The sequence below is a fragment of the Trichomonas vaginalis genome, chromosome I, assembly GCF_026262505.1.
Source record: "Trichomonas vaginalis G3 chromosome I, whole genome shotgun sequence".
NCBI lineage: Eukaryota > Parabasalia > Trichomonadida > Trichomonadidae > Trichomonas > Trichomonas vaginalis.
In genome coordinates this window covers 26,069,113-26,083,591 of record NC_067203.1, presented here as the reverse complement: position 1 = coordinate 26,083,591, position 14,479 = coordinate 26,069,113, and the positions used below count along the sequence as shown (strand labels likewise).

Sequence of the window (14,479 nt, the reverse complement as noted above, 5' to 3'; positions counted from 1 at the left end):
ACATTATTTTTGGATCATTTACGCTCATTACGATGAAGAAGTCATGACAAAACATTTACGAAGAAATCATGACAAAACATATACGATGAAGTCATGACAAAACATATACGAAGAAGTCTTGACAAAACATATACGATGAAGAAATCATGACAAAACATTTACGCTCATTACGATGAAGAAGTCTTGACAAAGCATATACGCTCATTACGATGAAGAAGTTTCGACAAATCATTTACGAAGAAATCATGACAAAACATATACGATGAAGTTTCGACAAAACATGTACGATGAAGTTTCGACAAAACATTTACGATGAAGTCATGACAAAACATGTACGATGAAGAAATCATGACAAAACATTTACGCTCATTACGATGAAGAAATCATGACAAAACATTTACGCTCATTACGATGAAGAAATCATGAAAATTCATGAGGTGAGAAAAGAGGTGAGAAAAGAGGTGAGATCTCACCTCTTCACCTAAACATTATTTTTGGGTCATTTACGCTCATTACGATGAAGAAATCATGACAAAACATATACGATGAAGTTTCGACAAAACATGTACGTTTAGTTTCGATGAAATCATGACAAAGCATGTACGATGAAATCATGAAAATTCAATGAGGTGAGAAAAGAGGTGAGAAAAGAGGTGAGATCTCACCTCTTCACCTAAACATTATTTTTGGATCATTTACACTCATTACGATGAAGAAGTCTTGACAAAACATATACGATGAAATCATGACAAAACATATACGTTCATGTTTGACAAAGCATATACGTTCATGTTTGACAAAGCATATACGATGAAGAAATCATGACAAAACATTTACGAAGAAATCATGACAAAACATTTACGATGAAATCATGACAAAGCATATACGAAGAAGAAGTCATGACAAAACATTTACGAAGAAATCATGACAAAACATTTACGATGAAGAAATCATGACAAAACATATACGTTCATGTTTGACAAAGCATATACGTTCATTCGATGAAGAAGTTTCGACAAAACATATACGATGAAATCATGACAAAACATTTACGATGAAGAAATCATGACAAAACATATACGTTCATGTTTGACAAAACATATACGCTCATTACGATGAAGAAGTTTCGACAAAACATATACGATGAATCATGACAAAACATTTACACTCATTACGATGAAGAAATCATGACAAAACATTGACGATGAAATCATGACAAAACATATACGATGAAGAAGTCATGACAAAACATGTACGAAGAAATCATGACAAAACATATACAATGAAGAAGTTTCGACAAAACATATACGATGAAATCATGACAAAGATATACGTTCATTACGATGAAGAAATCATGACAAAACATTGACGATGAAATCATGACAAAACATATACGATGAAGAAGTCATGACAAACATGTACGAAGAAATCATGACAAAACATATACAATGAAGAAGTCATGACAAAACATATACGATGAAATCATGACAAAACATTTACACTCATTACGATGAAGAAATCATGACAAAACATTTACGATGAAATCAGACAAAACATATACGATGAAGAAGTCATGACAAAAATGTACGAAGAAATCATGACAAAACATATACAATGAAGAAGTCATGACAAAAACATTTACGATGAAATCATGACAAAATATTTACACTCATTACGATGAAGTTTCGACAAAACATTGACGATGAAGAAGTCATGACAAATCATTTACGATGAAGAAATCATGACAAATCATTTACGAAGAAATCATGACAAAACATATACAATGAAGAAATCATGACAAAGCATATACGATGAAGTTTCGACAAAACATTTACGCTCATGTTTGACAAAGCATATACGATGAAGTTTTGACAAAACATTTACGATGAAGAAGTCATGACAAATCATTTACGATGAAGAAGTCATGACAAATCATTTACGATGAAGAAATCATGACAAATCATTTACGAAGAAATCGATATGACAAAACATATACAATGAAGAAATCATGACAAAGCATATACGATGAAGTTTCGACAAAACATTTACGATGAAGAAGTCATGACAAATCATTTACGATGAAGAAATCATGACAAATCATTTACGAAGAAATCATGACAAAACATATACAATGAAGAAATCATGACAAAGCATATACGATGAAGTTTCGACAAACATTTACGATGAAGAAATCATGACAAATCATTTACGATAAAATCATGACAAATCATATACGTTTAGTTTCGATGAAATCATCATGACAAAGCATATACGATGAAGTCATGACAAATCATTTACGATGAAGTTTGACAAAACATATACGTTCATGTTTGACAAAACATGTACGATGAAATCTATGAACATAATAATATTTCAAACCAGGAGCCAAATTCTTGCGATTTTCATATGGAATCTCTTCTCTCGGTTTTTCGAGGGAAACAATCATATGAAATCATTTACACTCGTTACGATGAAATCTATGAACATAATAATATTTCAAACCAGGAGCCAAATTCTTGCGATTTTCATATGGAATCTCTTCTCTCGGTTTTTCGAGGGAAACAATCATATGAAATCATTTACACTCGTTACGATGAAGAAGTCATAACAAAACATATACGAAGAAATCTTGACAAAACATATACGTTCATGTTTGACAAAACATTTACGATGAAGTCTTGACAAAACATATACGTTCATGTTTGACAAAACATTTACGATGAAGTCATGACAAAACATTTACGATGAAGTCTTGACAAAACATTTACGATGAAGTCATGACAAAACATTTACGATGAAGTCTTGACAAAACATTTACGATGAAGTCATGACAAAACATTTACGATGAAGTCATGACAAAACATTTACGATGAAGTCATGACAAAACTTTACGTTCATGTTTGACAAAACATATACGTTCATTACGATGAAATCATGACAAACATATACGAAGAAGTTTTGACAAAACATATACGAAGAAGTCATGACAAAACATTTACGATGAAGTTTATTTCCTGGACTGTTGTCTAAATGTCATGTTGTCAGTAATTTTAAGAGAAGTTAATTAACCTGGTAGCACATGGTAACATGGTAACATGGTAACAGTGAAAAATTAACGTAAACATTATTTTTGCTGAATTCAACAACAAAATGAACGAGGTCAGGATGTATGCAAATACCTTTGAATTCATTCATAACGCCTTAGTAAGATCATAAAATGTTTGTTTTGAGGTTGAGCCACTTTTGGCTCGACCGTATTCTTTCAACCAAAACTCAAGAATTTTCCTGCGTGAATTTTGTATAAAAGCAACCGCCTGAATTCAGACGGTTGTTATATTCTTCACAAACATTTACGTTCATTACGATGAAATCATGACAAACATATACGAAGAAGTCTTGACAAAACATTTACGATGAAATCATGACAAAAATTTGATGAAATCATGACAAAACATTTACGTCATTACGATGAAGAAGTCTTGACAAAATGTACGATTAAATCATGACAAAACATATACGATTAAATCATGACAAAACATTTACGATGAATCATGACAAAACATTTACGATGAAGAAGTCATGACAAAACATGTACGATGAAATCATGACAAAACATGTACGATGAAATCATGACAAAACATAATACGATGAAGAAGTATGAAATATACGATGAAATCATGACAAAACATATACGAATAAGTTTTGACAAAACATAAACGAAGAAATCATGACAAAACATATACGATGAAATCATGACAAACATATACGATTAAATCATGACAAAACATATACGAAGAAGTCTTGACAAAACATATACGATGAAATCATGACAAAACATATACGAATAAGTTTTGACAAAACATAAACGATTAAATCATGACAAAACATTTACGATGAAATCTATGACAAAACATGTACGATGAAGTCATGACAAAACATATACGATGAAGTCATGACAAAACATATACGATTAAATCATGACAAAACATATACGCTCATTACGATGAAGAAGTCTTGACAAAACATGTACGATGAAGAAGTCATGAAAGTTCATGAGGTGAGAAAAGAGGTGAGAAAAGAGGTGAGATCTCACCTCTTCACCTAAAATATATTTTTGGATCATTTACGCTCATTACGATGAAAAAGTCTTGACAAAACATTTACGATGAAGTCATGACAAAACATTTACGATGAAATCATGACAAAACATAAACGATGAAATCATGACAAAACATTTATGTTATACAGTAATGTTAGTCATGAATGTTTGTCCTACGTGTTGGCGTTAGTGTTGAAAAATAATGTTTGTCCTACATGAAGCCGTACAAGCGTTTGAATTTGTTTATGAATAAGATTACTCTCTTGTTTTCTGTATCTATCATACAAACATAAGCAGCACCTGTTTTTGTAAAGTTTATATGAAGTTTTCGATAGTTAAGACCTGTATAATAATAGAATGCGTCCTCATTCTCAACATAATAGTAGAACTCAAACGAATGCTTACCATAATCTGTTATTTCAACAGCTTCGTCAGATATTTCATCAACGAACTCATAAACTATATCGCCATACTTGCTTTTATTTCTATTGTTTTCAGATTTAGAACACCAACGAAGGTTTGAGATTCTGTTGTCCGTTCTATCATGATTTATATGGTCTATTTCTTTCAAATTGTTTGGATTTTCAATCCACTGTTCTGCAATAATTCTATGCTTTAAGTACATTTTGTTGTTTAAACTAAGCACAATATAACCATAATTATTTAAGCATTCACTCATAATATGTTTGTCTTTCTTTCGACGAATAGTAAAAGGATATGTCGTACAAATCTCATAATCTTCATGATTTCTCAATGTTTCCCATTGAGTTTGTTCCCCACTAACGTTCTCATTGACGTCCTCAATATCTTCTTCCTCACTGAACTCGTCAATATTTTCACTAGCTCCTTCTGTAATGTTTTCATCGGCATTGTCATTGACTTCTTCTGTAATGTTAGATGTTGTTGTTTCGCTCATGTTCTTTCACTAATGTTAAAAAGTTATGTTGTACGAATTTTGAACAGAATTTAGAGCAGTTATGAAACAATGAAGTATTTTTACGCTATTGAAAGGAACTATGAGAGTGAAGTACATGACAGCAATGACAAAAGGAACTAATATCAAACCTAATGAAATCGCTCACGAGGACATAGAGCTTAACAAGTACTTTGTGGAGTATCTTATAAGTGAAGAGTATGTAAGACCTTACTTCATGTTTGACAGCATGAATGAGGATGTTATTTCATGGTTAAAGAATATAAGCAATGTTTTCGGTAAGTACGTCATAGATGACAAAGGTCTTGTTGTATTTTATGAGACAGCAATACGAACACAGGAACTAATGGATATTATGCACTCAACAGCAAAGAAAGGATTTAGTACTATTGGCATGAATGAACATTGCAGGAATGACATATACAACCTATGCTCACGAAAGCCTTACACAAAAGCAATACAAATGATAGAACATAAGTGTCTAAGGTCAGCAAATGAAATCATTACTGTCAGTGGTTATGAAAGAACTGTTAGCAAAGATGAGTGGAAACAGCTATTCATATTAAGGAAGGACGTTGCTGAACTAGTTAAACCTGTTGCACAAACATTGTTTCAGATAAGACCAGCAATGACTAAGAACCCTTTGACCTTAGTCAATGAGACCATAGAGGTTGAAGATAATGACATGAAAGAACTAGGAATGAATGAGAGAAGTTGTGAAGGATGTTTGAGTCAAAACACATGGTTCTTCAGAGCTGTTAAGAAACTTAGTAAAGAACGACAGAAATATTTTATAGAGAAGTATTGCAAAGGATGTGTAAATGAATTGCTTGAAATAGAACTTAGAGACACTTTCACACTAAAGGACTTGAGGAAAAATAAGTACATGAGTGAGGACGGTATTGACATAGCTAGTGTTATAAATGACTTAAGAAGATGTGTTGTCGTTATTGACGGAGCACGTATGACATATCTAGTGAAAGATTATGATGGAATACGAGACACAACAACACTTGTGTCAGTAGATAGCAAGGAATTCAATAAGCTCATGAAGAGTATTTATGTAGGACGTATTGAGGAGAAGGATGTGAACGCACTGATGATTTATGAAGCGGGTCAGAACAAGAACTATCTTATGAAGTCAGGCATGAGATTCTTTGACGAAAGAGATGACATTTACAGCTATTTCAGAGGATATGAGTATGAGGTACTGAATGAAGTAGATGAAAGCGTTATTGAAGGATATTTGAAACATGTTCACGATGTCATATGTAATGAGGATGAAGAGCTTTATGAGTATGTTTTGAACTGGTTCGCCTACATCGTTCAAAATCCTTGTGGAAAGACTGGAACAGTACTTTTGTTAATAGGAAAGCAAGGAACTGGTAAGAATGTATTTAGTAATGTTCTATGCGAGCTCATTAGCAAGTACGCCAACAATAATATAACGGCAATAGAGAATGTGGTTGGTAGATTCAATGCTGCTATTGAGAACATGAAGCTCATCGTATGCAATGAACTAAGCTCATGCGATACGTCTAAGGTCATGAACCACGACGCACTAAAGTCAATAGTAACAGAGACTCAGTTGGACTTAAATCAGAAGTGTCAGCCAGTAAGAAAGATAGAGAATGTTTGTAATATCATCATGATATCTAACAACTTCAACTCAGTAAAGATTGACAAAGACGACAGAAGATTTGTTGTCATTGACGTAAGCAGCAGATACAAAGGAAATTACGAATATTTCTCAAATCTCATTGAAAGCTTTAATGAAGAGTTTTATTCAAACTTACTGACGTATTTCATGAGGAAAGATTTAAGTGAATTTGATGTAAGGAAGATACCATTCACCAGGGCTAAACAAGAACTCATCGAAATGAACAAAACACCTTACCAAATGTTTTACGAGGAGTTCTATGAAAAGTTTGTATCCGGATGGAATTGTACAGAGTGCTACAGAAGATATAAAGAATTTGCGAAGGAGAATGAATTCTTTGCATGTAGTTCAAATGTATTTGGTGGCAAGATGAGAGAATTTGTGAAAAGAAGTAGAAAGCGAGACGGTTCTGCAAGAAGTTATATTTACGAAGCAAGTATGTTATTAGAAGGTCGTGGAAAGAAAGAAACAGTGAATTATGAGGAAGTGCTTGAAAAATTCATGGAGTACATGGGAAGCAATATAACATACAACAAAGACATATACAGTGAGTTTAAGTACTACTGTGAACAGCATGAGATTGAAGTAATGAGTAAAGGAGACTTTGAAACGCTTATGAAAGACAGTGAGGAGGTCGTTCATGAGAACAATGATGAAATAGTTCATGAGAACAGTAAGGAGGTCGTTCATGAGAACAGTGATGAAATAGTTCATGAGAACAGTGAGGAGGTCATACATGAATGCAATGATGAAATAGTTCATGAGAACAGTGAGGAGGTCATACATGAGAACAGTGTTGAAATAGTTCACGATGTCGTTCGTGAGAACAGTGATGAAATAGTTCACGATGTCGTTCGTGAAGAAGCCATTGCAACAAAGAATGAGATAAAGGATTTCATAGAACTTAACAAGGAGGAGTTTAAAGAAGGCTATGAAGTGAAAAGATGTGAAGAAGATTTCTTGGCGTATTTGAAGAAAAAGAGACTAAAGCCAATGGCTCAAAATAAGTTTCAATCGATGTTTGAAAAGAAACGTTTGAGCTATGGTGGTGTAAGAAGCACATATTACTTTGTTAAGAAGTGAGGACATTTATTTTTGTCGTTAGTGTTGGAGTTTTGTATTTGTTGTTAGTGAGAGAATAAATTAAATCATGAACTTTGCCATGGTCTCTGTCCCTAGTAGTTTTCATTAAGTTCTGGAAATAATGAAAGTCATGAACTTTGCCATGGTCTCTGTCCCTAGTAGTTTTCATTATCTCACAGAGTTAATGAAAGTCATACTTTCTATCAGATGAAGCATGCAGATGAACATAATGAAAGTTAGTGAGTTTGCCACGAGTTATGAATAAAATATTGGCATATTAGACGAGATAGCTGATGAAACAGATGAAGATAAATTAAATCTTGGACTTTGCCACACTCTGTCCCTAGTTCCTCAAAATCCTTGACAACGTTGCTTAGAAATTTTGGTTCAAAACCTCATCTGATTTTAATCTGTTATGCTACCTGTTAAGTTTCGCGAGATTATAAATGTCATGGAGTTATATAAAAAGGAGGGACAGCTAGGGACACTGGAAGTACTTGTAAGGCTATCTGTTAAGATTGCATGAAATACTAAAAAATCATGAAATCCATTATCGCTGTGCTAGCTTCACCTTAGAGTAAAATGACGACTAAAGTCACTGAAGCAATGAAACAAAAGTTCTTGGTAGAATACATTAAATCAGGAACTATTCCAGAAGGTTTTTACATTCATACTATGAAGGATGGTAGAGTTCAGTTTAGAAAGATAAAGCAACCATTAGATAAAGAAGGTATATTAAGGAAGATTAAACTTCATGAGGACAACATTGCTGAACTTAGGAAGAAGTTAGAAGAGTTGGAGAAAGCAATGAATTCAAGTGGGTGAAAAAACAGGTGAAAAAAGAGGTGAGATCTCACCACTTCACCTAAATTTATTTTTGTGCTATGTTTTCATACGTGTGAGGGTGGTGATATCATTTATTTTTATATAAATGACAGAACAAAAATATAACATATCTACTCAACAGGAATGAGACCCTTACTGACTATGTATTCGTTTAATGCTTGATGAAAACAATGGTACATATTATCGTATGGGTATACACAGCGTCTGTTTCCATCGTCGTCGTATATGTAGAGCTCAAATCCAGTCCAACCTTCTTTTGTACAATATGTAGCTTTATTTAAGTATGCATTTATGTAGATAAGGCAATTTTCTTCATCGCTCCAGAAATAATTTTTGTTCTTTGTTGAAATAGTTTTCGTTCCTCTGCGACCATAAGGAATGTATGCAATGAACTTTGCGTCATATGGGATTGTAATATATTTAGGGTTTCTTTCATCGTCAATGGGTCTGTCTTTGTTAAAATGCATGTTTCTCAGTTTTACTTGAGTTTTGAATAGTTCACGGAAACGTTCTGGGAAAGAATCATAGTAAATGTAGTCAGACATGTCTTTGTAATGAAATAAAAAATTTAAAAAAAATAAAAATAAGGTTATTTTTTATTTAGTGAGGACGGTAGTGAATTCGTTAGTGAGTTCGTTAGTGAAGTCGTTTATGTGTCAGACGGTTTTGTAAATATTTAAGGTTAAGTTGGTGTTATGGTTGTGTTGTAAAATATACGTTACCGGTTTCGTAAAGTGTCAAAACCGTTAAGTGGTGTACGGAGGCGCGCAGTGCCACAGTACACGACTTAGCCATACTAACTGAAATTAATGAATTTTGTTATAATTCTCCAGGTTATATTTTAGAACATTTCGAAGAATTTTTGGAGGATTTCAAAGAAAAGAATAATTTAATAGACTAAAAAATTTATTATTTTTATTTATTGTGAATTTTAATTTGTCACTTTTTAAGTGTTACTCCCTATTGAAAGTGTCACTTTTTGGGTGTCACTTTTTCGGAAATTCTTATATACTCTATGAATTTGATATGTAATGCATGAAAAATAGCGTGACTTCATTTTTGACAGTTTACAAATGTAAAGTGTTGCATCCTTAAAAACTTGGAAATATATACATTCATGAATTATCTTGTATATTAATTGAAAATCCATAAAACCCTAACAATATTTTTTCTTAAAAAAAACTATAAAAATATAAATAAAATTAATCGTTAAATAAAAATATTTGATATTAGAATTTTATTGGAAAAATAAAAAACTTAATATTTTAAAGAAATACTTAAATACTTGAATGTTTTAACTTTTACATTATCATATAGACTCTCAAATTATTAGCCATTTTGGCTGAGAACTATGGTCTGCGACGACATTTCACCAAAAATTTTTCGGCGCCATAGGAAGAATTGGAGGGTGTGAGATACTATTACATGCTATAGTACTCACACCCTCCAACTTCCAATCAAAATCGCATAAAATTTGCTACTTATCTTCAGATTACCTCCCATTATAAAATATATCATTGCTATCTCATTGTACTATATTTCCACCCGATTGTATTTAAAAATATAAAATTTTTTGATAATATATTTTTATATCTTGAATTTTCAAACAATATATTCACAGATAATATAATGGGAAATCTATCTCAACCTAGCCTTAAAGTACCAAACTCCTGCTTGCATTCTCACTCACAAATATTAAACATCCATCTTCAAAAAACTAAATTCTTCACAATTTTTTTAAAATTGAGAACATAAAAAACGTATGCATTCAATAATTTAAGATACTAACAAATATTCAAAACTTCAAAATATCAGATATTAACGTTTTTCAATTAAAAAAATATCATTTTGCTTTTCAATTCGAACATAAATCTTAAATATTTTTAATTAATATCTGATTTACAGCATTATTATCCATTATAAATCTGACAAATAAATGACAAAACCATCAGAAATAGTGTCAGTTTTGTCAAAAGTGAAGTCACGCTATTTTTCATGCACAACACTCTATGAATTTGATATACTTATGAAATTGAAATGGTAAACAAATTGAAGAATGATACATTCTAGCATATCTGATTAATATGATGATAATATATCACTTTGATAATCTTTGTACAATTCTTTTAAAATGATGCACTTTTGTAAATCTATTTACACTAGATCAATAAATAAAAATTATATTAAGTATGATGATCATAAATCCGAGGATTAATTTCATATTTCCAGAAAGAGCTATAATTTATACTATTCACAACAACTCGGGGTCCAAAATTGGATATTTTGCTAACAATTTTTCTGAGGATTTAAACTAAAGATTCATCAAGAATTATCGTTAACAAACCAAAAAAAGAATCATTTTGATAATAATAAAAAATATTTTTAGTATATATTTTGTCTCTATATATTACAAATTCAATAAATCTCTGTCTTGGAAGTTTTTGTCTCTTCCTCTAAGTGTTGCACCTTTCTGCAACAAGTACTTGATTGCGGCCAAGAATCCTGTTCTCTGTGACTGAGTAATTTCGGTGTTTGCGAGTGCGCTGTTGTAGAAAGCCAAAGCGTTTGAAAGAGGAGATTTCATTTCGTCCAACACTTTGACAGCCCACAGCATTTCACCTCCATGGATCAGTTTTGTGTCTTCCAGGAGAGGAATCAATATTGAAGGCTCCAAAATCTCTTTCGTTCCACTTTCGCTGCTTCTTGCAATTGCCAACACTTTTCTCTTCAATTCCAGAAGACTCAAACCTTGGTTTTGCTCGAAGAATCTCGACCACATCAACGAGACGACACTCATTTTGTTTGCGTTTCCTGCTATGGTCAAGAAAGGCAACAATCTAAGTATCAAATCAAATCTGTTTTCTGCCAAACAAGAATCAAATAATTGTTGATTTGACAACAACTCATTTGATGCCTTTCCTTGGAACAAATCTCTCTGTATCTCAGCCGGATGCAACAAATCAATCGCTTCTGTGTAAACAGTGGACATTCTGCTGGCTCTCGCATAAGTTGTCACTTTTCTTAAATATTGAATTCTTTTTTCGATATCGATATCATTTGATTTTGATTTTGCTAGTTCCATGAGTCTTGCAGCAGCTGTTGCGTAATCATGGTGTCTTGCGTTATACAAGTACAACAAGTCCGGATACTTTTCTTCGAGGAAAGAAACCAAATACGGTGTAGAAACAGACAACAATTTTTCTTTTGAATCTTCATCTTTTTCTTGTAAAATGTATGAATACAAAACAACATGGAATGTTTCATCATTTGATTCCAGCATCTTCTCGAATGCATCAGGGACATCAGATAGTTTCAATAATGGTACATAGCACTCGTATCTCTTATCAAATGCAGCTGTTTCGCGACTTTGTGTACTGGATCTGTCACTTTTATACCAAGTCAAAGCCAAATGTGTTGGATCGATTAATTCTGCTCTTGCCAAAGAGATGTCTACGATTGCCTTGTAGTCCTGGAGGCTTGTGAATATGTCTGTTATCTCCTGGAGGTTCTGCTGAGGGATCTGGTCAGCGTATTTAACGAAAGTATCAATGCATCTTTCGATAATTGGCTGAGAAATTACGGTTTGTTTGTATCTTGCAGATTTGAGGTCTTCTATTGCTTGTTTTATGAGGGAAGCAGCTTCTGAGAAGAAGAAAGGACATTCCCTTGCAAGCTTCATGGAGAATCTATCACCACGGGATGGTCCATCTTTGCAGCTGAAAAGAGATGCAGCGAATTCTCTCAATGCATCGAAAATTGAATATTTGTTTTCATCTCCGAAATCGAGAATTGTCAATCTCATTCTCGCTGCTTCAGAAACTATTTGGATTGTGCCATCGATGACAGATGTTTTGAGGGTCTTGATGATCTGCATGAACTTAAGAGTCTCTATAATGGAACTGACATAAGTGTAAATCCTGTAAATGTTCGTTGTTTCTTCATCAACTTCTTTTTGCATGTCAGGATCATTTGCTTCGATTGATGACCTTCTTAACCTCATGTAGTCATCGCCAAGCTTGAAAATGTCTCTGAAGTTTTCAATGGTATTGCTAGGCAATTCATTAAAAATTGGATTAATGATCCACTTCATTTTTGAATTGTCACTTTTCTTTACAAATTTTGTAAAAAGTGTCGATCTCCAAATTGGAGTCAAAAGTCTTTCAATTCTGACGATGAAGCCCATTGTTACGTGTGAGAGGTTGCCTAAGAAGCGTTCGTACCTCTGGTTGTTGAGTTTCGTGAACTGATGCATAGTATGGAGTGCCCAACGCTGTAATTCTGGACTTCTTCCGGCCAAAATGATGGAAGCGGCGCAAGCTTCTCCTCCTGCGGCGTTTGAGAACATCCATTCGCGGATTGGGTCTGTGAAATTGCCTTTGTACTCTTGGAGAAGGTCGTTGAGGTTGTCAACTGGAAGTTTGAAGTTGACAATGCGATATCCATCTGCGCATTGAAGGAAACCTGGCGTTGGCTGGACAATATGCTGCCAGAGATACTCGTTATGGAACATGGAGGTGTTTTGGCCTTTGTAGATGTGCTCGGATCTGAAAAATGAAAGACAATCTGGAGATAATGGAATTGTTACGAGGTCTTCTACGAGATGGCTCTGCATATGATGAGGATTACTGTTGGGATGAAGGATGGCAAACATGTCTTTGAATAAAAATGAGGACATACCGTGTGAAAATGACCCGGAAATTAATGTATGGCCTTGGAAAACTTCAGGAGCAGGGAGTGTACGGCGTAAGTGTATTTCATCGGGGTTCCTGTAAAGACCTGGGAAGGTTCCAAAGAAAAATCTGTCGCCGTTTGTGCTGAAAGCAACAAAATGCGAAAGTAATGAATCAGAAATCGGAATTGCTTCAATGTTTGTAATATTACCGCTGTAGTCGATCTTTTCTTTCGATAAATAGTATAAATGTTCGTTCTGATACTTGTAAAATCGAATTGTTTTTCCGACAAGGAAAGCAAAGTAATTGTGGGTATCATCAACAGCCATAGAAGTTGTTCGGCGAGGGTTTTTAAGTAGGTTTGCCATAGGAATGAACCAAAGAGGAGAAATTAAAGGTTTAAGTTTGAGACCTGGGGCTTCTTGAGTCGATTTGGTATCTTTGTACTTAACTAAATAGACTTCACCAGTGTCTGAACATAAAAATATCTCGCCTTTCGATGAAATATAAGAAGAAACAAAAATCGTGCTAATTTTCATTTGAGAAGCTTCATCTTTGTATATTTGAAATGGCTTTGCAGGGACAATCTTAATTGTTCTATCTGTAGCAATAAGAATTACGTAAGTTGGGTTTTTGTTAAAAATTTTTGGTTCTGGAATACCATAAGTAACAGTTGTGATAATATTTCCATCGGCAGTAATCACTTCTGGGTTTTCTCCATTGTTAAATGGCCACATATATAAAGTATTATCAACTACGCAGTATAATGTTGATAATTTAGGAAAAGAACTCATGAAAACTCGGTATTTGGCAGCAGTAGCTGCATTGTAGACACGAGTTGGATACTTTTTGACGTCTGAAATTGTTGCAATGCTATTTTCTTTTTCGATTTTATTGTAATGTAACTCCACAGCAATGGAGGATTCGAAAAATTCTGGTATATACTGATCGGAGGCAATGCAATTTGATATTTGACTTGTTACAAAGCGATGGTCTTCGTCGATCGAGACGGTATCTCGACTGTACAAAGTCATCTTCGTAATAAACAAAAAAAAGGCCACAATTTTAGAGAAAATTGGATTTAACAATAATTTAATATGTTGAGTTAAAAACTTATATTTTCTCCTTAAAAATTTTCACTGGAGAAATAAAATCTTGAAATTTTTGGATAAAAAAATAAATTCAAA

General features: G+C 33.4%; 3 protein-coding genes across 3 annotated transcripts, besides 2 other annotated features; all 3 read right to left on the bottom strand.

Annotated features, from left to right (window-relative positions):
• Positions 1-4,310: 4,310 nt before the first annotated feature.
• Positions 4,311-5,015, bottom strand: TVAGG3_1051830 (His-Me finger endonucleases family; the record flags this gene model as incomplete). The annotated part of the gene is made up of 1 exon (XM_051255758.1): positions 4,311-5,015. The coding sequence occupies one exon, from the start codon at positions 5,013-5,015 to the stop codon at positions 4,311-4,313; it is 705 nt and encodes a 234-aa protein (XP_051081332.1).
• Positions 4,311-7,158: a mobile genetic element.
• Positions 7,159-8,732: 1,574 nt separating this feature from the next.
• TVAGG3_1051810 (uncharacterized protein) lies at positions 8,733-9,167 on the bottom strand (the record flags this gene model as incomplete). The annotated part of the gene is made up of 1 exon (XM_001315978.1): positions 8,733-9,167. The coding sequence occupies one exon, from the start codon at positions 9,165-9,167 to the stop codon at positions 8,733-8,735; it is 435 nt and encodes a 144-aa protein (XP_001316013.1).
• A 257-nt stretch (positions 9,168-9,424) lies between these two features.
• Positions 9,425-9,636: a mobile genetic element.
• Positions 9,637-10,980: 1,344 nt separating this feature from the next.
• Positions 10,981-14,332, bottom strand: TVAGG3_1051790 (nuclear pore complex protein NUP155 family; the record flags this gene model as incomplete). Its single annotated transcript, XM_001315977.1, has 1 exon — positions 11,030-14,326. The coding sequence occupies one exon, from the start codon at positions 14,324-14,326 to the stop codon at positions 11,030-11,032; it is 3,297 nt and encodes a 1,098-aa protein (XP_001316012.1).
• Positions 14,333-14,479: the final 147 nt, after the last annotated feature.